At 41.6% G+C, this 24,892-nt stretch overlaps 1 protein-coding gene across 1 annotated transcript; it reads right to left on the bottom strand.

Annotated features, from left to right (window-relative positions):
* Window positions 1–6,785: 6,785 nt before the first annotated feature.
* Window positions 6,786–7,922, bottom strand: LOC138892395 (uncharacterized). Its single transcript, XM_070176106.1, has one exon. The coding sequence runs from the start codon at window positions 7,920–7,922 to the stop codon at window positions 6,786–6,788; it is 1,137 nt and encodes a 378-aa protein (XP_070032207.1).
* Between the last annotated feature and the right edge of the window lie 16,970 nt (window positions 7,923–24,892).

Below are 24,892 nucleotides of genomic sequence, written 5' to 3'. Positions count from 1 at the left end.
ATTCAAACCTAACGGTACTGGTTCAACAGTCAAGCTTAGTGAAACATGAGTAAAGCCAATCCATCCCCATTATTACATAAAAATCGACCATCCCCAATTCAATGAGATCAGCCATGGTGTCTTGACCATGCACCGTAACAACACAATCTCCATAAACCCGTGCGGCCACGATAGACTCACTAACTGGAGTAGATACAGAGAACGACTCATTGAGTTGTTCCGGTTCTATCCCAAATTCTATGGCCACATAGGGAGTGACATAAGACAAGGTGAAACCGGGATTAATAAGAGCATACACATCGTGAGAATGGACAGTCAATGCACCTGTGACAACATCTGGAGAAGACTCTGAACTCTAGCGATCCCTCATAGCATAAAAACGACTGGGTCCTCCCGATCTCTAGGTGCCACAACTAGCTGCACCACGCCCTGCAGGGGTTGAGGTGCCTCAAGCTGGAGGAGATGCTACGAATGTAGTAGCTGCAGAATTGGCTGGCTGTGTTGTACCCATGCCCATGCTCTGGTGACCCCTTATACCACACCCGTAGCATATGGGCTGGTCCATGTAGTAGGTCCCGACATGTATATTTTCACACCTAGGGCATGGGGGCCACCACAGCTACTGAATGCTCCCACCGGACGGACCCTGTTGGTAGGATCCCCTATTGCCATGGCAGGGCCTAAAATGGTTCCCTTGCTGCTGAATGGGCACCGATGGTGGTGCACTGATTGACGACTGAGTAAAAGACTGGGAAGGCTTTGATGACCCTCCTCTGAAAGATGTCCTACCACCACCACCACCTCCAGAACTACCGCTGAAGTTGCCCGCTGACCGGGCCTTGATGCTACTCTATTTCTCCATTCTATTCTTCAGTTTGCGGGTCTCTATGGCTTAAGAAAATGCCACCATCTTACCATAGTTCATTTCAGAGTTCAAGGTAGCTGTGGTAGCCTCATTAATAACCAAGGGGCTAAGGCCCTATACGAACCGGCGTACTCTAGCCTCCATAGTAGGCAACATGTAGATGGCATATTTTGACTGGCGCACGAATCTTATATGATACCCCCACACACTTATGCTCCCCTATTTCAGGTTCTCAATCATGGTGGCATGGGCTTCCTTAGTCTCGACAGTAAATAAATGATCAATAAAAGCATCGGCAAACTCACTCCATCTTGCCGGAGGGCTTCCCTCCTCATGGGAATCCTCCCATGTCTCAAACAAATAATACGCCACCCATTTCAGGTGGTAGGAGGCAAACTATGCTCACTTAGTCTCAGTAGCATGCATAACTCGGAAGGTCTTGTGCATCTCATCATTAAAAGCCTGGGGGTCCTCCTCAAGATCAGTACCTATGAACACTGGAGGGTCCAACTAGAGAAATCTGTTTACTCTGGAACTAGTGGAATCCCCTGGTTGACAAGAAGAAGTAGGTACAACATGTGGTCTTTGGACTTGAGAAGCCAATATTTGAGCCAACATCTGTATGGCTCCCCTAAGATCCCCATCGGATACACCGGGATCGGAAGCTGGGGCTGGAGGTGGAACTTTAATATCAGTAGGAGGGACCGCTGCACCCTCAGTAGGTGCAGGAAATGGTGCGGTCTGACCAGGTGTAGTGGAATCAGGCAGTATGGTAGTCGGGGGAATATTATCACTCCTCGGGTGTTCACCCGCATCATCAAGTAAAGGATCAACTGCCACTCGTGGGGTAGCATTGGCACCTTGGCCAGTTCTTGCTTTCTTCTTAGGTGCCATATACTGAAAATTAGAGCAATGCACAAGTTAAAAAGGAACAATCTTACAATGATCTTTATTGCACAATCTAGAATATCAACGAGAGGTATTATTCCTAAATGCCCAAGTAGCCTCCTAATTATAGATGTGGTCGACAACGCACTGATAAAAAGGACTCTACTAGAAATGGCTCTGAGACATCCTAGGACAGTTTCAAACCATAGGCTCTGATACCAAGTTTGTCACGTCCTGACCTTGGGAGCGCAACCGGCTCTCAACAGAGTTACCTCGGTCGAGCAAGCTTGTACAATACCGTCTACCCAACTAACCCAAAAATAAATAGAAGAATACATTTTATTAATAAGTCAATAAGAAGTCATGTGAACAACACCGGTTCATTTCCATTAGTAATGTCATTAACAAGTCTTCAAAATAGTACGTTGTACAATCAAAGTTAAAGTGGAATAGATGATACTATTACAACATTTTTTATTTAACTTTCCCAAACACATATACAACCCACACTATATCTACGGAGCCTCTAACAGGAATAGAAGAGTACTATTACAGTTCCGGCTATACCTCAAAACATAATACACCCGGAACAAAAGATGCACAACCCCGGAATGAAGTGGGGCTCACCAAGTCAGCTAGGAAAAGAGTGTACCGCTATCAATGGTCAATGCCTTTCGCTGCGGAACCACCTGCATCCATTAAATATGCAGCACCTCCGGCAAAAGGGACGTCAGTACATGTCGAATAGTACTAGTATAAAAACAAAAACATATTTCCAAGGACTTGGAAATACAACATGAATATGATGAATCATGGTAACGATCATAGGGCATAGATAGCCATAAAAGACAAAACAGATTTATTAAGAACTTCCCATAAAACTTCTAAACTTCAAGTCCCGAATCCTCTATAACTACTTTTACACAGAGCGTCTTTGCCGCCTCACCCCAATGAATACGGGTGGAGGTGCAATCACAGTACCAGAAACTCTACACAAAGAGGCCCCGTTGCCTCACCCCAATATATGGGGATGGAGGTGTAATCACAATACCACAACTATACATAAAGCAGCCACGCTTCCTCACCCCAACGTATGCGGGTGGAGGTGTAATCACAATACCACAACACTACACAAAGTGGCCCTGCCGCCTCACCCCAACATATGCAGGTGGAGGTGTAACCACAATGCCACAGCTCGAGTTCCCAAAATGATAATAATATGTACAAAAGAGTTCCCTTCTAATCAACTGTTTGGCACCTTTGGCCTTAGCGAATGTAAATTCATAAAGTTTCATCATATGAGAAATGGGCTTAATCACATTGATTTCATACGAGATCTTCTTCCCAAAGGGGTATAACATGACTAAGTCAAAAATAGAGAATCATTAATACACGAGGGTTCTAACATCTTATGCCAATTGGGCGTCAATTCTACTAGTTTGAATACCCCACATCAACATCGTTCCAAGTTTAACAACACATGATAGAATTTTATAAGGATTCGGGATTTCTGATACTAGAACAAGAGTTTAGCCTTCATACCTCACTTTGAGCTTCCCTTAATTCACTACACAGTTTCGAAAATCCTAGCAACTTTGATCTATTTAGAGAAATAGCAAAATTGAACACAAATTAGGAAGATATTCATGGTATCTGCTCATTGGAGCATTTTATCAAACACTAGGTGTGCGAATTTGATTACAAAGTTCTTCCACAAGATTTCCTTTACTCCACAACTAATTCAACACCAAGAGTTTACTCATACTAGTTTAATTTCCTCCCCACCATCCTCATAGCTACATGCATGCATAAATTACAACTCCCATACCCAAAAATCATACTCCCAAATTACCCATCTTATACCCAAACTCGAAATTAAAGACTAGAACACTCCTACTTCTCTCTAAAATATCAAATTTTTTCTTCAAAAGAGAGTCCATCTACTTCAATATATCGAAATAGGGTCGGGTCAATTAATAGAAAAATTGAAGCACCGATGCAGATTTACGGTCCCATATGCGATCGCATAATGCTTTTGTGGTCCGCAAAATGGACCGCACAATTGCCTTCCAGAACTGGGCGATTTTGCCTCATTCTGTGACCGGTCAGCGGTCCGCAGACCAATTCTGCAGTCACATAATGGACCACAGAACATCCTTTAGAAATTTCTCATGTTGATTCTATGATGGGATCTGCAGCCAGCAAAACGGTTCTGCGGCCGCATAATGGTCCTCAAACTTTAGCTCATGTTTCTGCTTCACTTTATGGACGATCTATGGCCCGCATAGTGTACCGCAGAAATGCCATAGTCTACGACATGATTCCTTCAATTCCCCAACGCACTATTCAACCCAAATGGTTCGAGCCATCCCAGGTGGCCTTTTCTCAGCTTACGGACTTGCCTATCAAGAATGGCAACTGAAATTTCTTCATAAGTCAATTCTTCATTAACCTCAATTGTCTCAACCGGAACTATAAGCGACGGATCTCTAACCACCTTCTTCAATATGGATACATGAAACACCGGGTGCACTAAAGACATCTCTTGAGGTAGTTCTAGCCTGTAAGCCACCTGACCAATCCTCTGAGTGATTCTATATTGTCCGACATACCTCGGACTCAATTTTCATTTCTTACCAAACCGCATTACACCCTTTATAAGGGAAACCTTCAAAAATACCCAATCATCTTCTTTGAACTCCAAATACCTGCGATGCACATCCGAATAGGACTTTTGACGACTCTGAGCAGTTTTCAACCGTTCTGTAATGATCTTAACCTTCTTCATAGCCTGATGCATGAGGTCCGGTCCTATCAATTTTTCTTCCCCAATATGGAACCACCCAATGAGAGATCTACATCTCCTATCATATAAAGCATCGAACGGTGCCATCTGGCTACTAGCATGGTAAATGTTGTTGCAGAAAAATTCAATGAGCGCAAATGATCATCCCAGCTACACTTGAAGTCAAAAACACAAGCTCGCAACATATCCCCATGCGTATGAATAGTCCTCTCTGCCTACCTGTCAGTCGGTGGGTTAAAGGTTGTACTAAGATTTACCTGAGTACCCAAACCTTGCTGAATCTTCTTCCAAAAATTAGCCGTGAATTGTACCCCCCCCCCGATCTGAGATAATAGAAACTGCAGTGCCATGCAACTTGACTATTTCCTTGACATATAACTGAGCATATTATTCTTCTGTCTTGGTAGCCTTAACAGGTAAGAAGTGTGCTAATTTTGTGAGTCGGTCCACAATTACCCAAATCGAGTGAAACTTGTGAGGAGTGAGAGGTAGTCCTACCACGAAGTCCATATTGATCATCTCCCATTTCCACATTGGAGTTTCTATGTTCTGTGCTAACACACCGGGCCATTGGTGTTCGGCCTTCACTTGCTGACAATTTGGACATCTTGCCACAAAGTCCACTATATTCCTCTTTATATCATTTCACCAGTAGACTTCCTTGAGATCATGATACATCTTTGTGGATCCCGAGTGCTCAAAATAGCTAGAAGTGTGAGCCTCGGTCAGGATTCTTTCCCAGAGACCATCCACAATCGGAACACATAGTCGCCCTTGGTACCTTAGTGTACCATCATCCATGCCAAGAGAAAAGGCCATGGTCTTATGTTTATGAATCCTTGCCTTCAATTGTACCAACAATGGGTCGTTGTATTGCTTTTCCTTAACTTCCACAACAATTGATGATTCAGCCCTATTTTGCACAATCACTCCTCCATCACTAGAATCCACAAGACGAACTCCCAAACTAGCCAACCGATGAATCTCCTTGGCCAACGACCTTTAATATGCCTCCAAGTCAACCAAACTACCCATATATTTCTGGCTAAAAGCATCCGCTACAATATTAGCGTTTCCGGGATGATACAGAATATTGATGTCGTAATCCTTGAGTAATTAAAGCCACCGTCTCTGCCTCAGATTCAACTCCTTCTGTTGGAAAATGTATTTAAGGCTTTTGTGGTCCGTGAATATATCCACATGGACTCCATACAAATAATGACGCCAAATCTTTAATGCAAAGACCACCGCTGCAAGCTCTAAATCATGAGTTGGATAGTTCTTTTCATGATTCTTGAGTTTCCTATAACCTTGCCATGTTGCATTACTACACACCCAAGTCCGATTCTTGAAGCATCAAAATATACCACAAACCCATTTGTACCCTCTGGTAGGGTCAACACTAGTGTCGTAGTCAATCTTGATTTCAACTCCTGGAAGCTTCTTTCATAAGCATCTGACCATTGGAACTTAAGCGCCCTCTGCGTCAATTTAGTCAACGGAGAGGCAAGAATAGAGAATCCCTCCACAAACTTCCTGTAATACCCAGCTAAGCCTAAGAAACTGCGAATATCTGTTGGGGTAGTATGTCTAGGTCAATTCTTCACAGCTGCAATCTTCTGAGGATCAACCCCAAATCCTTCTCCGGAGACAACATGACTCAAGAACGTGACAGATTCAAGCCACAATTCACATTTCGAAAACTTCGCATACAATTTGTGTTGATATAGAGTCTGTAGAACTACCGTGAGATGATCGGCATGGTCCTCTTGACCTCGCAAATATAACAAAATATCATCAATGAACACTATCACAAAAGAGTCAAGAACAGGCTTGAAGACTCTATTCATAAGGTCCATGAAAGCTGTCGGGGCATTTGTTAGCCCAAAAGACATTACCAGTAATTCAAACTGCCCATATCGGGTCTTGAAAGCTGTTATCGGAATATCCTGCTCCCTGATATTTAATTGTTGTTATCGAACTCTGTGCTCCACCCCTAGCTGCACCATGCCCTGCGAGTGTTGGAGTACCTCGAGCCGGAAGAGGTGTTGTGGATGTAGTAGCTGCAGAACTGGTTGGCTGTGCCATGCCCCTACCCGCACCCTGGTAGGACGAACGACAATCCCTCTGAATGTGACCCCTCAATCCGCATCCGTAGCATATGGGTAAGTCCATGTAGCATATTCCTAGGTACATCTTTCTACAACTAGGACATGGGGGCCTCCTCTACTGCTGGAATCTACCACCAGGATGACCCTGTTGATTGGATCCCATGTTGCCCTTACTGGGCCTGAAACTGCTCCACTGTTGCTTCTGACTGGGCCCTGATGGCGGTGCACTAGCCGAAGACTGAGCAAACGACTGTGATGGCCCTAACAACCCTCCTCTGAAGGATGACCTGCCGCCACCAGTAGAACCACCAAAGTTGCCCGTAGACCGGGCCATATTACTGCCCTCTCGCTCCATTCTGTTCCTTAATTTGCGGGTATCTATGGCTTGAGTGAATGCCACCATTTTTCCATAGTTCATATCAGAATTCAAGGCAGTTATAGCAGCCTCATTAATTACCAAAGGACTAAGGCCCTGTACAAATCGACGCACTATAGCATCCATAGTAGGTAGCATGTAAATAACATACTTAGACAGGCACGCGAATCTCATATGGTAATCCCACACACTCGGGCTACCTTGCCTTAAGTTCTCAAACTCAGTAGCATGGGCTGCCTTAGTCTCGGCTGGCAAGAAATGATCAATGAAAGCATCGGCAAACCCATTGCACTTCGCCGGAGGGCTTATTTCTTCACGGGACTCCTCCCATAGTTCAAATCGAGAATATGCAACCTTTTTCAAGCGGTAGAAGGCCAATTCTACTGCCTTCATTTCAGTAGCACACATAACTCTAAGAGTCTTGTGCATTTCATCATTGACATCCTGGGGATCCTCCTCTGGATTAGTACCCGTGAACACTGGAAGATCCAATTGGAGGAACCTGTTCACCCTGGAACTAGTAGAATCCCCTGGCTGACTGGAAGAAGTGGGTGCAACATTTAACCTCTGGGCCTGGGATGCCACTATCTGAGCCAACATCTGCATGGCTCCCCTAAGATCAACCTCAGAAACACCAGAATCAGAAGCTGGAATTGGAGGTGGAACTGGTATATCAGTTGGAGGAATTGTTGCGCCTTCAGTAAGTGTAGGGGCAGGTGCGGTTTGATCAGTTGTAGTAGAGTCGGGCACTGTAGTTACTGGAGGAATATTCTCACTCCTCGGGTGCTCACCCGCATCATCAATTATAGGATCAACTGTCACTCCTGGTGTGACGTTGGCCCTTTGGCTAGTTCTTACCTTCTTTTTAGGTGCCATGTACTGAAAATTAGAGCAACTCATGAGTTAAAGGAGGAACAATCTTACAACCAGCTTTATCGCACAATTAAGAACATGAAAGAAGGGTATTATTCCTAAAAGCCCATGTAGCATCCTAATTATAGATGTGGTCGACAATACACCGATAATAAGGACTCTACTAGACACGGCTCCGAGACATCTTAGGACACTTTAAAACCTTAGGATCTAATACCAAGTTTGTCACAACCCAAAATCGAGGAGCGCGACCGGCGCTCAACCGAGTGAACCCGATCAAGCAAGCATGTTAGATTTCATTCTACCCAAACTTATCCACGAATAAAGCTAATACATAATTTTATTAATTAGATGAAAATGTGATCATGTTTACAATACCAATTCATTACTAATAGTTACTTCATTTTTAAAGTCTCAGTTCCACACATTTTTCATAATCTGAAGTGGAAATAGTAATTCAAAAACAACATAATGAGTTTGACTTTCCCAGGACCAATATGCAACCCACACTATATCTACGGAGCCTCTATAGATAAAGAAGAGTACAATAATAATACCGGCAACAAGGCCCCGACTATACCTCAAATAGAATATACAAAATACAAAAGATTCATAACCCCGGGATGAAGTGGGGCTCACCAAGTCAGTTGGGAAGAAGGTGTACTGATATCACTGATCAATATCTCCTACTGTGGAACCACCTGCATCCATTTAAAGATACAATGCCCCCGATAAAAGGGACATTAGTACTGTCGAATAGCACTAGTATGTATAACTAAACACCCTCTCAATAGAATAACAAATAATACAAACAAGATTATCATAATATCAATGAAAGCCTTAATTTGATATCAAACCTCAATTTAGGATCAAGACAGTGTTCAAATTTATTTTCATATCTCGCATTGGGAGATTTTTTTGTATCGATATACCATTGTCCACAATACCATTATTCACAATACCATTATTCACAGAACTAGTACCACCGTACTCTCAACACGAAGTCTGATAATGACCCGATCGGCTAGGCTATCTGATTAGAGACATCAACCACAATTACTCTCAATATCAATACCACTGTCTTTAATACGGAGTCCGATCACGACCCGATCGGCTAGGCTATCCATTAGGGACATCGACCATAATCACAATTTCAATTACAATTTCCAGCACAATCACCACCATGTGTGCGGCATGATGTCCGATCACGACCCGACCGGCTAGGCTGTCTCTTTTGAGACATCAGCCTTTTTATATCAATCATTGCATTTCATATTACTTTCACATCTTTTCATTTCATTGGCACTAATGGCCATAATTATAAGATCATTCTTGGGATGTTGGCCATATTTAGTATTTCATGCTCACCTTTTCAATTTCAATTATCATCGTCATCATCAACAACAAATACAATTCAAATCAAGGTGTGTAGTACACATGTGAGCAATTTAGAGTCTAGGCACATAGAGATATTTCACGAAATTTGGCATAATAGCCTTCGTTTGAACTTGACTTGAAGTCGAAATATTATTAATGCACAGCCCATATTTTAACACATCCTCAATTGGTAACATAACATGAATAAAGCATTTGGGATACTTGTTGAACATATATCTTTCAACCCAATTTTACTCGGAATAACCAATTTCATAATAAACCACTCGGGACTTACATAAGTTACATGAATATCGTGGAATTCAATTCTAAGAGTAGAGTTTAGCCAACATACCTCACTTGAGCTTCTTTAAACTCTAAAATATTCCGGAATTCTTAGCAACTTCAATCTATTGTAGAAATATAACAAATTGAATCAAAATTAGGAAAATGATTATGGTTCTAGCTCATTTGAGCATTTTATCAAATACTAGGTGTGCATTAAGGTTTCAAGGTCCTTTTATGGAGGATTCCATCATCCCACAGCCCAATCTTTACCATTTATAGCTCAACAATCTTCTTATACCCTTTGATAATACATGCATGTAAAATAAATAACTCTCATGCCCAAACATTATCTTGTTAATTACCCACTTCTAGACAAAATTCGAAATTGAGGGTTAGGGTGTAGAACCTTACCTATAGGATGAAGACCTATTGAGTTTCCCTTCTTATTCTTCCAAAACTTGAGCAACAATTGAAGAACAATTATTGAAGAACACCTTCTCACTCTAGGGCACTCTCTCTCACTCTAAAATGTCAAATTATAGCTCAAAAAAGGACCAAATAGTGTATTTAACGAAATAGGGTCGGGTTTTAAATACCCAAAAATGAAGCTCCGGAACAGGTTCTGCGATTGCATAATCAATATGCGGACCGCATATCGGTCACATAATTGCTAACCCAAATGACCAAAAATCTGCCTGTGTTTGGGGTCACTATGCAGTCCGCATAACTGTTCTGCGTTCGCATAATGAGCCGCAGAATAGTTATGCGGTCGAATGTCGACCGCATAATTGCATCCAAGCTGACCCTCTTCTATCTCACTTCTGCGGCTATTATGCGGCCCGTAGAGTGATTCTGCGGTCGCATAATGGACAGCAGAAATGCGTCCTTCCGCCAAAACATTTCTTTACTTTTCGGTGCATTGTTCAACTCGTATATTTCTATAATACTCAACACGTAAAACCAATTCGGCACGACAAAATATTATTTTCTTCTGCAAAATTTTACGGGGCCTTACAATTGGCCCGTAGGCTCTTTAGATTGGGCAGATATGGCCTCTAAAATATGGCTATTTTTTCCCTTTTCGGCTTAGAAGACTTAGTAAACAATTTCTTTACGGCTTAACACGTATTCTTTACCCATTGGGTTTTTTGAGGGTTCGATGTCAATTGAAACCCCTTTTCGATTTGTGTCTTAGCACGTTTGTGTTAAGATAATTTGATACCTCTTAAGGTTTTTTGAGGGCTGATTTTATCGAAGCCCTTTTGATTACTTGCCGAGGGTAGCCTTTTTAACAGGTTTTTCAAAGAATTCGAAGGCCTATTTTTATTGCGGAATTCAGACATCTCCGAGCCACCTTAATTTTGCTGTAGCCTTTGGGTATGCCTCTTGGGCTTATTTTTCAATAACACTTCGAACTTGTTTGAAGTGTTAGTCCCCGAGAATGATGGCCTTGGCCTGTAGATCAAGGGATGCCTCTTTGAGATCTTATGAATTTGAGTTTATATTACTCGAATATGTCGATCGTCGACGGCAGTCCTCGAGTGTACGAGGTATATATGCACTTGGCCCTTGAGCCATTTCTCACAAAATCATAAGTATGAAGCTTGTATAGTAGAAAATTTTCTTTGAGACACAAGATGTTTGATATAAAAAGAATGCTTCTTTGTATAATTTATACATGCGTACATGTTTTGCCATTGGGGCTCGACTAATCTATACGGACAAGGTTCATTCGACCGTCTGTCCCGTAACCAAGTTTCTCTATCAAGACACTTTGACAAGAAGTATTTTCCTCAAAAGTGTAACATCCAAGGGTGATGCCCCCCAATATTCGAGCTTGATTGTAAAGAAGCCTTGGATACTATTGAATGGTCCTCAAGTAGCACATAATTGTTGCCTTGTTAAAAACCTCACCGGAAAATGGCATGTTGGGGATCCTATGAGTGACATGTTGGGGATCCTCCTATTTATTTTTACTATTGGTGTCCCTTTCTCTGAAATGATTCTTGGCTCGATCACTGAGGAACTCTCGAAGATGTCCCTTATTGAATAGACGGGCAACCTCCTCCCTTAATTTCCAGCAATCTTTGGTCGTGTGACCATGCGTGCCATGATACTTGCACATCAAATTTGGGTTTCTTTGGGAAGGATCGGTTTGTATGGGTCTGTGCCACCTAGTATCTTTGATCCTTCTGATTGCCGATACAATGCTTGATGCATTAATGCTAAAGTTATATTCCGATAACGGAGGTGCCTCTGTGGGATCGGCATACTTGTCAAAACCACTTTTGCTCATAAGTCCCCGAGAATTCTGTCCTCGATCACTTCTTTGATCGCTCTGGGTGGAATTGCGTCCTGAACCATTGTTCCTTAGATCTGCGGTATATGGTTCATATCGGTCTCTGTTCGATCTTGGCTCCCTGTCAACGTCCCTCTGGCTTTTAACTGCCGACCTATTTGTATGTACTAAACTGGAAGGGGTTCCTAATTGGTCGTCCTTGACCCTGATCTTCGATTGATATCGATTGTGCACATCTGCCCAAGTTACAGTTGGATACTCGATCAAATTATGTTTCAACTGTCGTGATGCTTTCGAACTCTACCCGTTCAACCCTTGGGTGAAAGCTTGAACAGCCCAATCTTCTGTGACTGGTGGCAACTCCATGCGTTCAATTTGAAATCAGGATACGAGCTCCCTCACCATTTCATTATCCCTTTGTCTTACCTTGAAAAGGTCTGATTTCCTCGTTGTGACCTTTATGGCCCCGGCGTGTTCCTTTACGAAAGAATCTACTAACATGGCAAATGAGTTGGTGGAATTTGGTGACAGGTTGTGATACCAAATCATTGCTCCCTTCAAAAGGGTCTCTCCGAAGTTTTTCAACAGCACAGATTCTATTTCATCATCTTCTAAATCATTACCCTAGATGGCTGTGACGACCCAAAATCTAACGTTGGTCGTGATGGCACCTATCGTGTTACAAGGCAAGCCTACTTCCAAAAATATTACTACTAAACCGATTATAAAAATTTTATACAGCATTTCAACATTTACATTTTTCATAAACTAAATCAATTATTATAAATATAATAAAGAAGAATACATAAACGAGCCCCAAACATCTAGGTGACACTAAGTCATGAGCGTCTAAAACTATGAACTAAGATATATAAACTATCTAACTGTCCAAAAGAAGAAATGACAAAAGGAGTAACAAGGTCCTACAGACGCTAGCAGCTACCTTGCAATCTCCACATATAGCCGGACTGAACTCAACGATCGCCGTGCTCTAACTCACCTGGATCTGCACATAAAGTGCAGGGTGTAGTATGAGTACAACCGACTCAGTAGTAACTGAAATAACTAAGGAACTGAGCAGTAGTGATGAGCTAAGCAGAATAATCCAATTATTATTTCCACAATTAAGTACAAATAGGAGTAGACGGGTAATTTCATAAATCAGTAAGACTACAAGGAAAATTAACAGGTAAATACAGCAACAACAAAAGTAAATGCAACCTCACAGCAATGTCACTCCATCACTCAGCCCTCGCACTCAACACTCAACGTTCAACACTCTGCGATCACTGGGGGTGTGTACAGACTCCGGAGGGGCTCCCAAAGCCCAAGCGCTAAGCACGGATAACTCACGTGCCATCATATCAATACCTGGATCCGCACGGTCAACTCACGTGTTACGCGGACAACTTACATGCTATGGTATCAATACCTAGACCCGCACGGTCAACTCACGTGCTACGCAGACAACTCACGCACTATGGTATTAATATCCTCACAACCAGGCACTCGTCCTAACTCAATCATGTACCTCACTAGCCTCACCATCATCAACAAATAAGGGAACACAACCCACACCAAGTATCACAGCATATTAGCAAATAATAGAGACTGAGGTAAACATGTACAATAATTTCTATGACTGAGTACAAATAATGTGAGCATGAATAAAGCCTAACCATGATCTCTAACATGAAGGCAGACAAGTTCAACAACAAGTAACTACGTAAACACATATGATGGCCATGAGACCTCACGGGACGGACCAAGTCTCAATCCCTCGAGGTATACACCCACACGCTCGTCACCTAGCGTGGGTATCACCTCCAAACAATCACACGAGTCAAATTCTCCAGGTTTATACCCTCAAAGCCAGAGTTAAAACTGTTACTTACCTTAACAGCGTAAAATCCTACTCCGGGGTGCCCTTGGCTCTTGACTCGATCTCCAAAAGCTCCAAATCTAACCATAATCAGATTAATACCATCAACATAGGCTAACGAATCGAATTCCACAATAAAAACTACAAAATATGCCAAAAATCCAAAACCGGCCAAAACCTGGCCCCCGGGCCCACATCTCGAAATCAGTCAAAACTAGCAGAATAATAAACCTCTTCCTGTCCCGAGTCTAACCATATAAAATACATCAAAATCGGACTTCGTTTGGTCCCTCAAATTCTCACTTAAACTCTCCAAAACTCATACCCTAACTCCCTTAATTTTACTTTGAAATCATCAATCAAATCCCAAAAACGAAGATGGATTTATGTAATATAATCAAAACTGAGTAGAGAACACTTACCCCAATCCTTATGGTGAAAATCGCCCCAAAATCGCCCAAATCTTAGCTCCCCAACTCAAAATATGACTGAATGAACAAGCCCTTATTTTATATATTTTTTGGCCAGTTATTCTGCCTCATTTCTCATGCTAAATGATCCTGAAACTTACGTGTTATGCCTCCAATGAATTCCTTGTAAAATTCTAGTCACGTTAGGCTTTTAAATCACTCAATTTCACCTTATAATGAAGGAGATATGTTGGTTTCATTATTTACAAATAGTGCAGATTTTTAAATACGCCGTCAGTGGCAATTTCGCAATTAATCTGAAAAATCTGGCAACCTAATTCTTAGTAAAATTACCATAAAATCCTCATACAATGTCCAAATTCGAGGATTCTTTTTGTTACGGGTCCGTAACTACGATACAGATCTAATGCTTCAATAAAAAATCAGAGCTCATTTTTTAATATGATATCATTTATGCTTGAAGAAACGGCGTCGAAACATAAGAAAAACGAGCGCAACACAACCCAAACCAATCCAAAACTCACCCGAGGCCCTAGGGATCTCAACCAATAATTCCAACAAGTCATATATCACTACCTGAACTTAGTCGAACCTCCGGAACACCCAAAACAACACCAAATCAACCTCGAATTCAAGCCTAAGAACTTCGCCAAATCAAGCCTAATTCTACCACGGACCTCCAAATTACATTCCGGACACACTCCTAAGTCTAAAATCACCCAATGAATTCGTTTATTCATAAGTCAACTTCCGGTTGACTTTTCTAACTTAGCTTTCTAACTAAGGGACTAAATGTTTATTTCACTCCAAAACTACTCTGAACCCAAACCTACCAACTCGATACAACTCAACACAGCTGAACAACACATAAATAAGCATAGATGGGCGAAATGGGTCTATAACTCTCAGAACGAACGACCGGGTAGTTATATCCTCCCTTTCTTAAACAAACGTTCGTCCTCGAACGTGCCAAGAGTTGTTCTCAAAACCATCAAGAACTCTCTCTGAACCCCAATGGCACAAAATCAATCCGTCAGGACTGAATCCTTCTAACTCAACCAAGATACGTAGACCACCAAAAACCCAAGGACATTGCCACAAAACACCTGTAGAACTCATTACCTCATACACACCCAAAGAACTAATCATACCCATTACCATGCCGATCCAACCTACTAACAAGATGTCCTATCTATCCGAGTTCCTTCTGAATTACCTTCAAATTGATACTTTACCCCACCATAACACCACAATCCTCAACCCAGACTCACCACATGAGAACCAAGCATAAAACCACACCGCGCTAAGGCTCATAAGCCGTTGAATACTCTCTTAAATATCCCCAAAAGTACCACAAGAACGCGCTCACACAATCAACACCTCAGTGCTCAAGCTACAGTCAAAACCCAGCCTCATGTCCTCCAGACTGGCCCGACATCAACACACAGAAATCACATCTCGCACCTTATCCAGGGAATCACAAGCCGTCGATGCACAACTGATACCGAGCGCTCATGTGCGCATACGAATACATGAAAGGAATTCAAAGAGTTACACTTCAAGCTGGATCAATACTGCACGATAAGAATTCAAGAATGTGAAGTTTTCCTAAAGGTTCAGCAGCCTCTCGAAGATAAGTACAGACGTCTCTATACCGATCTGCAAGACTCTACTAAACCCGCTCATGACTCGTGAGACCTATGTAAACTAGGCTCTGATACCAACTTGTCACGACCCGAAATCTAACCATGGTCGTGATGATGCCTATTGTGTTACAAAGCAAGCCTACTTCCAAAAATATTACTACTAAACCGATTATAAGAATTTAATAAAACATTTCAACATTTAAATTTTTCTTAAACTAAATCAACTCTAAATATAATATAGAAAAATATATAAACGAGCCCCAAACATAGGGGTGTCACTAAGTCATGAGCGTCTAAAACTATAAACTAAGATATATAAACTGTCTAACTGTCCAAAAGAAGAAATGACAAAACGAGTAACAAGGTCCTGCGGACGCTAGCAGCTACCTTGCAATCTCCACAGATAGTCAGCCTAAACTCAACGATCGCCGTGCTCTAACTCACTTGGATCTGCACATAAAGTGCAGGGTGTAGTATGAGTACAACCGACTCAATAGTAACAGAAATAACTAAGGAACTGAGCAGTAGTGACGAGCTAAGCAGAATAATACAATTATTATTTCCACAATTAAGTTCAAATAGGAGTAGACAGGTAATTTGATAAATCAGTAAGACTACAAGGAAAATTAACAGGTAAATGCAACAACAACAAAAGTAAATGCAACCTCACAGCAATGTCACTCCATCACTCAGCCCTCGCACTCAGCACTCAATGTTCAACACTCTACGCTCACTGGGGGTGTGTACAGACTCCGGAGGGGTTCCTAAAGCCCAAGCGCTAAGCACGGACAACTCACGTGCCATCATATCAATGCGTGGATCCGCACGGTCAACTCACGTGCTACGCGGACAATAAAATCCTCATACAATGTCCAAATTCGACGATTCTTTTCGCTACGGGTCCATAACTACGATACAGATCTAATGCTTCAATCAAAAATCAGAGCTCATTTTTTTAATATGATATCATTTATGCTTGAAGAAACGGTGTTTAAACATAAGAAAAACGAGCGCAACACAACCCAAACCTATCCAAAACTCACCCGAGGCCCTAGGGACCTCAATCAATAATTCCAACAAGTCATATATCACTACCTGAACTTAGTCGAACCTCCGGAACACCCAAAACAACACCAAATCAACCTCGAATTCAAGCCTAAGAACTTCGCCAAATCAAGCCTAATTCTACCACGGACCTCCAAATTACATTCCGGATACACTCCTAAGTGTAAAATCACCCAATGAATTCGTTTAATCATAAGTCAACTTTCGGTTGACTTTTCTAACTTAGCTTTCTAACTAAGGGACTAAGTGTTTATTTCACTCCAAAACTACTCTGAACCCAAACCTACCAACTCGATACAACTCAACACAGCTGAACAACACATAAATAAGCATAGATGGGGGAAATGGGTCTATAACTCTCAGAACGAACGACCGGGTAGTTATATCCTCCCTTTCTTAAACAAACGTTCGTCCTCGAACGTGCCAAGAGTTGTTCTCAAAACCATCAAGAACTCTCTCTGAACCCCAATGGCACAAAACTAATCCGTCAGGACTGAATCCTTCTAACTCAACCAAGATACGTAGACCACCAAAAACCCAATGACATTGCCACAAAACACCTGTAGAACTCATTACCTCATACACACAAAAAGAACTAATCATACCCATTACCATGCCGATCCAACCTACTAACAAGATGTCCTATCTATCGAGTTCCTTCTGAATTACCTTCAAATTGATACTTTGCCCCGCCATAACACCACAATCCTCAACCCAGACTCACCACATGAGAACCAAGCATAAAATCACACCGCGCTAAGGCTCATAAGCCGTTGAATACTCTCTTAAATATCCCCAAAAGTACCACAAGCACGCGCTCACACAATCAACACCTCAGTGCTCAAGCTACAGTCAAAACCCAGCCTCATGTCCTCCAGACTGGCCCGACATCAACACACAGAAATCACATCTCGCACCTTATCCAGGGAATCACAAGCCGTCGATGCACAACTGATACCGAGCGCTCATGTGCGCATACGAATACATGAAAGGAATTCAAAGAGTTACACTTCAAGCTGGATCAATACTGCACGATAAGAATTCAAGAATGTGAAGTTTTCCTAAAGGTTCAACAGCCTCTCGAAGATAAGTACAGACGTCTCTATACCGATCTGCAAGACTCTACTAAACCCGCTCATGACTCGTGAGACCTATGTAACCTAGGCTCTGATACCAACTTGTCATGACCCGAAATCTAACCATGGTCGTGATGACACCTATCGTGTTGCAAAGCAAGCCTACTTCCTAAAATATTACTACTAAACCGATTATAAGAATTTAATAAAATATTTCAACATTTAAATTTTTCTTAAACTAAATCAACTCTAAATATAATATAGAAAAATATATAAACGAGCCCCAAACATAGGGGTGTCACTAAGTCATGAGCGTCTAAAACTATAAACTAAGATATATAAACTGTCTAACTGTCCAAAGAAGAAATGACAAAAGGAGTAACAAGGTCCTGCGGACGCTAGCAGCTACCTTGCAATCTCCACAGATAGTCAGCCTAAACTCAACGATCGCCGTGCTCTAACTCACTTGGATCTGCACATAAAGTGCAGGGTGTAGTATGAGTACAACCGACTCAATAGTAACAGAAATAACTAAGGAACTGAGCAGTAGTGACGAGCTAAGCAGAATAATACAATTATTATTTCCACAATTAAGTACAAACAGGAGTAGACAGGTAATTTGATAAATCAGTAAGACTACAAGGAAAATTAACAGGCAAATGCAACAACAACAAAAGTAAATGCAACCTCACAGCAATGTCACTCCATCACTCAGCCCTCGCACTCAGCACTCAATGTTCAGCACTCTACGCTCACTGGGGGTATGTACAGACTCCGGAGGGGCTCTTAAAGCCCAAGCGCTAAGCACGGACAACTCACATGCCATCATATCAATGCCTGGATCCGCACGGTCAACTCACGTGCTACGCGGACAATAAAATCCTCATACAATGTCCAAATTCGACGATTCTTTTTGCTACGGGTCCGTAACTACGATACAGATCTAATGCTTCAATCAAAAATCAGAGCTCATTTTTTTAATATGATATCATTTATGCTTGAAGAAATGGCGTCGAAACATAAGAAAAACGAGCGCAACACAACCCAAACCTATCCAAAACTCACCCGAGGCCCTAGGGACCTCAACCAATAATGCCAACAAGTCATATATCACTACCTGAACTTAGTCGAACCTCCAGAACACCCAAAACAACACCAAATCAACCTCGAATTCAAGCCTAAGAACTTCGCCAAATCAAGCCTAATTCTACCACGGACCTCCAAATTACATCCCGGATACACTCCTAAGTCTAAAATCACCCAATTTGATAAATCAGTAAGACTACAAGGAAAATTAACAGGTAAATGCAACAACAACAAAAGTAAATGCAACCTCACAGCAATGTCACTCCATCACTCAGCCCTCGCACTCAGCACTCAATGGTCAACACTCTACGCTCACTGGGGGTGTGTACAGACTCCGGAGGGGCTCCTAAAGCCCAAGTTCTAAGCACGGACAACTCACGTGCCATCATACCAATGCCTGGATCCGCACGGTCAACTCACGTGCTACGCGGACAACTCACGCGCTATGGTATCAATACCTGGACCCGCAAGGTCAACTCACGTACTACACAGACAACTCACACGCTATGGTATTAATATCCTCACAACCAGGCCCTCGTCCTCACTCAATCATGTACCTCACTAGCCTCACTATCATCAACAAATAAGGGAACACAACCCACACCAAGTATCATAGCATATTAGCAAATAATAGAGACTGAGGTAAACATGTACAATAATTTCTATGACTGGGTACAAATAATGTGAGCATGAATAAATCCTAAGCATGATCTCTAACATGAAGGCAGACAAGTTCAACAACAAGTAACTACGTAAACACAGATGATGGCCATGAGGCCTCACGGGACGGACCAAGTCTCAATCCCTCGAGGTATACACCCACACGCCCATCACCTAGCATGGGTATCACCTCCAAACAGTCACACCATATCAAATTCTCCGGGTTTATACCCTTAAAGCCAGAGTTAGAACTGTTACTTACCTTAACAGCGTAAAATCCTACTTCGGGATGCCCTCGTCTCTGGACTCGGTCTCCAAAAGCTCCAAATCTAACCATAATCAGATTAATACCATCAACATAGGCTAACGAATCGAATTTCACAATAAAAACTATAAAATAAGCCAAAAATCCTAAACCGGCCAAAACCCGGGTCCACGTCTCGAAATCAGTCAAAACTAGCAGAATAATAAACCTCTTCCTCTCCCGAGTCTAACTATATAAAATTCATCAAAATCGGACTTCATTTGGTCCCTCAAATCCTCACTTAAACTCTCCAAAACTCATACCCTAACTCCCTTAATTTTACTTTGAAATCATCAATCAAATCCCAAAAATGAAGATGGATTTATGAAATATAATCAAAACTGAGTAGAGAACACTTACCCCAATCCTTATGGAAAAAATTGCCCCCAAAATCGCCCAAATCCGAGCTCCCAACTCAAAATATGACTGAATGAATAAGCCCTCATTTTATATATTTTTCGGCCAGTTATTATGCCTCATTTCTCATGCTAAACGATCCCGAAACTCACGTGTTATGCCTCTAATGAATTCCTTGTAACATTCTAGTCAAGTTAGGCTTTTGAATCACTCAATTTCACTTTATAATGAAGGAGATATGTTGGTTTCAATATTTGCAAATAGTGCAGATTTTTATATACGCCGTCAGTGGCAATTTCGTAATTAATCTTAAAAATCTGACAACCTAATTCTTAGTAAAATGACCATAAAATCCTCATACGATGTCCATATTCGACGATTCTTTTTGCTACGGTCCGTAATTACGATACGAATCTAATACTTCAATCAAAAATGAAATTGGAGCTCATTTGTTCAATATGATATCATTTATGCTTGAAGAAACGGCATCGAAACATAAGAAAAAAAGCGTAACACAACCCAAACCTATCCAAAACTCACCCGAGGCCCTCGGGACCTCAACCAATAATTCTAACAAGTCATATATCATTACCTGAACTTAGTCGAACCTCCGGAACATTTAAAACAACACCAAAATACCAAATCAACCTCGAATTCAAGCCTAAGAGCTTCTAAACTTCTGACTTTCGCCAATTCAAACCTAATTCTACCACGGACCTCCAAATTATATTCCGGACACACTCCTAAGTCTAAAATCACCCAATGAGTTCGTTTATTCATAAGTCAACTTCCGGTTGACATTTCTAACTTAGCTTTCTAACTAAGGGACTAAGTATTCATTTCACTCCCAAACTACTCCGAACCCAAACCTACCAACTCAATACAACTCAACACAGCTGAAAAACACATAAATAAGCATAAATGGGGGAAATAGGGCTATAACTCTCAAAACTAACGCCCGGGTCGTTACAATGGCGCATGTATATGAAGTAACATGCTCGTTGGGATGGGTGGTCCCATTATATTTAGGTATGTCTTGCATACGAAACTTCTTTGGAATAGGCTTCGGAGCCGCACTTAGAGGAAACGGCTTTTGTACAAACTTTTTTGAATCCATCCTTTTCAAGATTGGCGGTACCACCGGTATCTGGTCAACTCAAGAGTTGTATGTCGCCACTTTTTTATTGTTGGCTTCGATTCTCTTCTCCCCCAATTCAATTCTTTTGGTGAGTTCCTTGAGCGTTTTCATTACCGTAGGATTAGTCCCCGATTCATTATCATTTGACCTTTTCGGTACTGGCTCAGTACGGTGAGTAATTTCCGGCTCGACCCTATTCGGGGCTCTATGTTGATTTTGTAACTGAGCAATAGCGGCTTGCTGAGCCTGAAGCATCTCGAATATCACTTGGAGACTGACTCCTTCGTCTCCTCTCCCCTATATTCCTTGGTCACTAGATCGTCCTTCTCTGTGTACGCTCCCATCGAGACCTACGCCTAGGTCTGCATTTAGAGCAACGTGCGAACTGGCATCGACTGGGTTGGCAACCGGTGCCCCTCTGAAATTAGCCTGTGGCACTTCGACTCCTGGAGCAATCACATTTTTGTTTTCACCGTGGAATCTGAGGCCATTGTCACCGTGTGTGGATGCGTTTTGTGAGTTTGATATGTTTTAACCTGAAAGCAAATATACTTGGCAAGAACAAGCATAAAATAATGCATTTTACCAGAATTAGTACTGAACAATCACTATTATCCTTAGCCCCACGGTGGGCGCCAAACTGTTTTCCCTAAAAATTGAGTAACAATTAAACTTATATTGTGGTTTTAAGGATATGTGATCTAAACCAGTACCAATTGATAAACAACGAATTAAATAGATAAATTGGACAATAAAATAAATCAAACCGGTCTGCAAACAATGCCATGACCTCGATTCGCGATAGTCTCGAGGTTAGTTAACAAAAACAGTAGAGGATGGAACAAGTAGTGATGAACAGTAAATAAGACAAAGAAAGCAGTTTATGTGTATATTCTTATCAATGAATCATGATGCCCTACAAATGATTGGAACTCCTCTTTATATAGTAGAGAAAACCTAATTATGGCATGTCTCTAATTTCAGAAGAAAATCGTATAAACAGCTAGTTAACTGCTTCTGATTTGGTCCGTTCCGAGATTCACACTATGATCCTCGACCAATCACGGATATCCGTCCCGAGATTCACGCCATGATCTTCGACCGGTTACTGATATCTCGTCATTCTGTTATTATGCTTCCCTCGAAGCCGGTCTTACTTGGTCTCGATTGTTGATGGTTTCGGTCTCAACCTACACTTTGATCTCTAGGCTTGATATCTTATCTTCGTGCTCGGGTTTGATTTATTACGAGGCTACCCCCGATGCAACTCTCTTATCTCAATCAAACAGCAAAATTGGGTAGGCCCGATTTTGACTGTATACATTAATCTAACCTAATCAAGGAGAAATAAGCTAAATGAAGTAAATCACGACACTCTATGGTAATAAGATACTTTGTCCCTTGGTAGTGCGATAGCGTAATAATAGTTAGCATCTACTTGAACCTAAGATGCTAGAGTGAGAGAAATGTGTGTGTGGATAGAGAAAAAGGGAAGATATGAGGTAGTAGAAGGTAATTGTTATATGGTAACTACAGTAACTCTCACCTGCAAAAGCAGGGAAATCGCGACAAAGGTCTGGCTTGGTCTACAGAAGCAGAGTGCAACTCATGAAAGTCTTGGTACTGGGGGCAGTAGTTGGTGGAATGTTTAGACTGGTGGCAGATTTGGTGGAAGCTTGATGTATTCATGTTGAACATGTGTGATATAGGTGTTCAAACGTTATAAAAATTCTTTGAAATATCTAAAATTAACAAAAGACTGCATATTGTTGTGAAATACTTAAAAATCTTAAATTAGTTACATATACTCATGTCAGGAGAAGAGAGTTTCTCTAGGGTTTTGATCCGTCTATTTCCATGACTGAGATTTCATAAGGTCCATACATGCTTCCACTGCACAAATGTCTCAACTGTTGCATACCAACGAGCTGATTATTTCGAAATTTACTGAACACCCACGATACATGAATTTCTTAGAAGTTCAATTTTTTTTAACTGACAATATATAATTTGGTTACACCATTATGCTTCATCAATTATTTTTTGTTACACCATTATGTTAAGTTACATGTAACCATAGGTAACTATTTAAAACAAGCATGATCTTATGTCATGACCCAAAATCCATTAAAGGTCGTGATGGTGTCGGACACCGCTGTCAGGCAAACCAAAAATAAATATTTAATTTGGTTTTGGTTTTAATATTTTTGAAATCATATTTCCTGTTTCTGCGAGCCTATCCGCTCCTGTGACTACTGCTACAGGTGCGCCAAAACTTCCGCACCTGCTGTGGATGGGATGCCCCCACTCTTTCGCTTATGCGGCTCGTAGTTTGCACCTGCGAGCTCGCACCTGTGGCTAGCCAAGTACAGATGCGATTATGACAGCAACTGGGAGCTTCAGCTGTTGCTACCAATTTCCAAATTGGTCTTAGCCTCATCTGATTGCCACTCGGGGCCCATGGGGCCCCGCCCGAACATACCAACAAGCTTGAAATCATAAAACGGACTCGCTCGAACCTTCAAATCATGCCAAACAATATCGAAATCATGAATCACACCCCAATTCAAGCTTAATAAACTTTAGAACTTCAAACTTCTACATTCGATGCCAAATCTTTCAAATCACGTCCAACTGACCTAAAATTTTGCACACAAGTCGCATTCGATATTACGGATTTAATCCAACTTCCGGAATCTGAATCCGACGCCGGTATCACAAAGTCCACTCCCGGTCAAACTTTTTCAAAAACCTTCAAATTTCTAACGTTCACCAAATGACCCCGAAATGACCTACAGACCTCCAAATCCACTTCTGGACGCGCTCCTAAGGCCAAAATCATCATACGGAGCTATTCCCAGACTCGGAATCTCAAAAGGATATCGATAACATTGAAATGCACTTCAACCCAATTTTATGAAATTCTTCCAAATGCCAACTTTTCACAATCGGTGCCAAAACGCTTCCGGGTCATCCAAAACCCGATCCGTACATACGCCCAAGTCCAAAATCATCATACGAACTTGTTGGAACCTTCAAATCCCGATTCTGAGGTTGTTTACTCAAAATCAACCCGTAGTCAATTCTTCCAACTTAAAGCTTCCGAAATGAGAGTTTTCTTTCCAAATATACTCCAAACTTCCCTAAATTCAATTCCGACCACGCGCGCAAGTCATAATACCTGAAGTGAAAATACTCAAGGCCTCAAACCGCCGAACGATGCGCTAGAGATCAAAATGACCAGTCGGGTCGTTACATCTTATAATCAGAAAAGTAGAGTAAATAAATTGCAATAAGGGGTCGAAATACACTTGATACTGTTAAATTTTTTACACTGTGAGTATATATATCTTAGACCGTACTATTA

The sequence above is a fragment of the Nicotiana tomentosiformis genome, chromosome 5 (assembly GCF_000390325.3).
Source record: "Nicotiana tomentosiformis chromosome 5, ASM39032v3, whole genome shotgun sequence".
Taxonomy (NCBI): domain Eukaryota; kingdom Viridiplantae; phylum Streptophyta; class Magnoliopsida; order Solanales; family Solanaceae; genus Nicotiana; species Nicotiana tomentosiformis.
The sequence above is the reverse complement of the archived record's forward strand: the minus strand, read 5'-3'. Positions and strand labels throughout refer to the sequence as shown.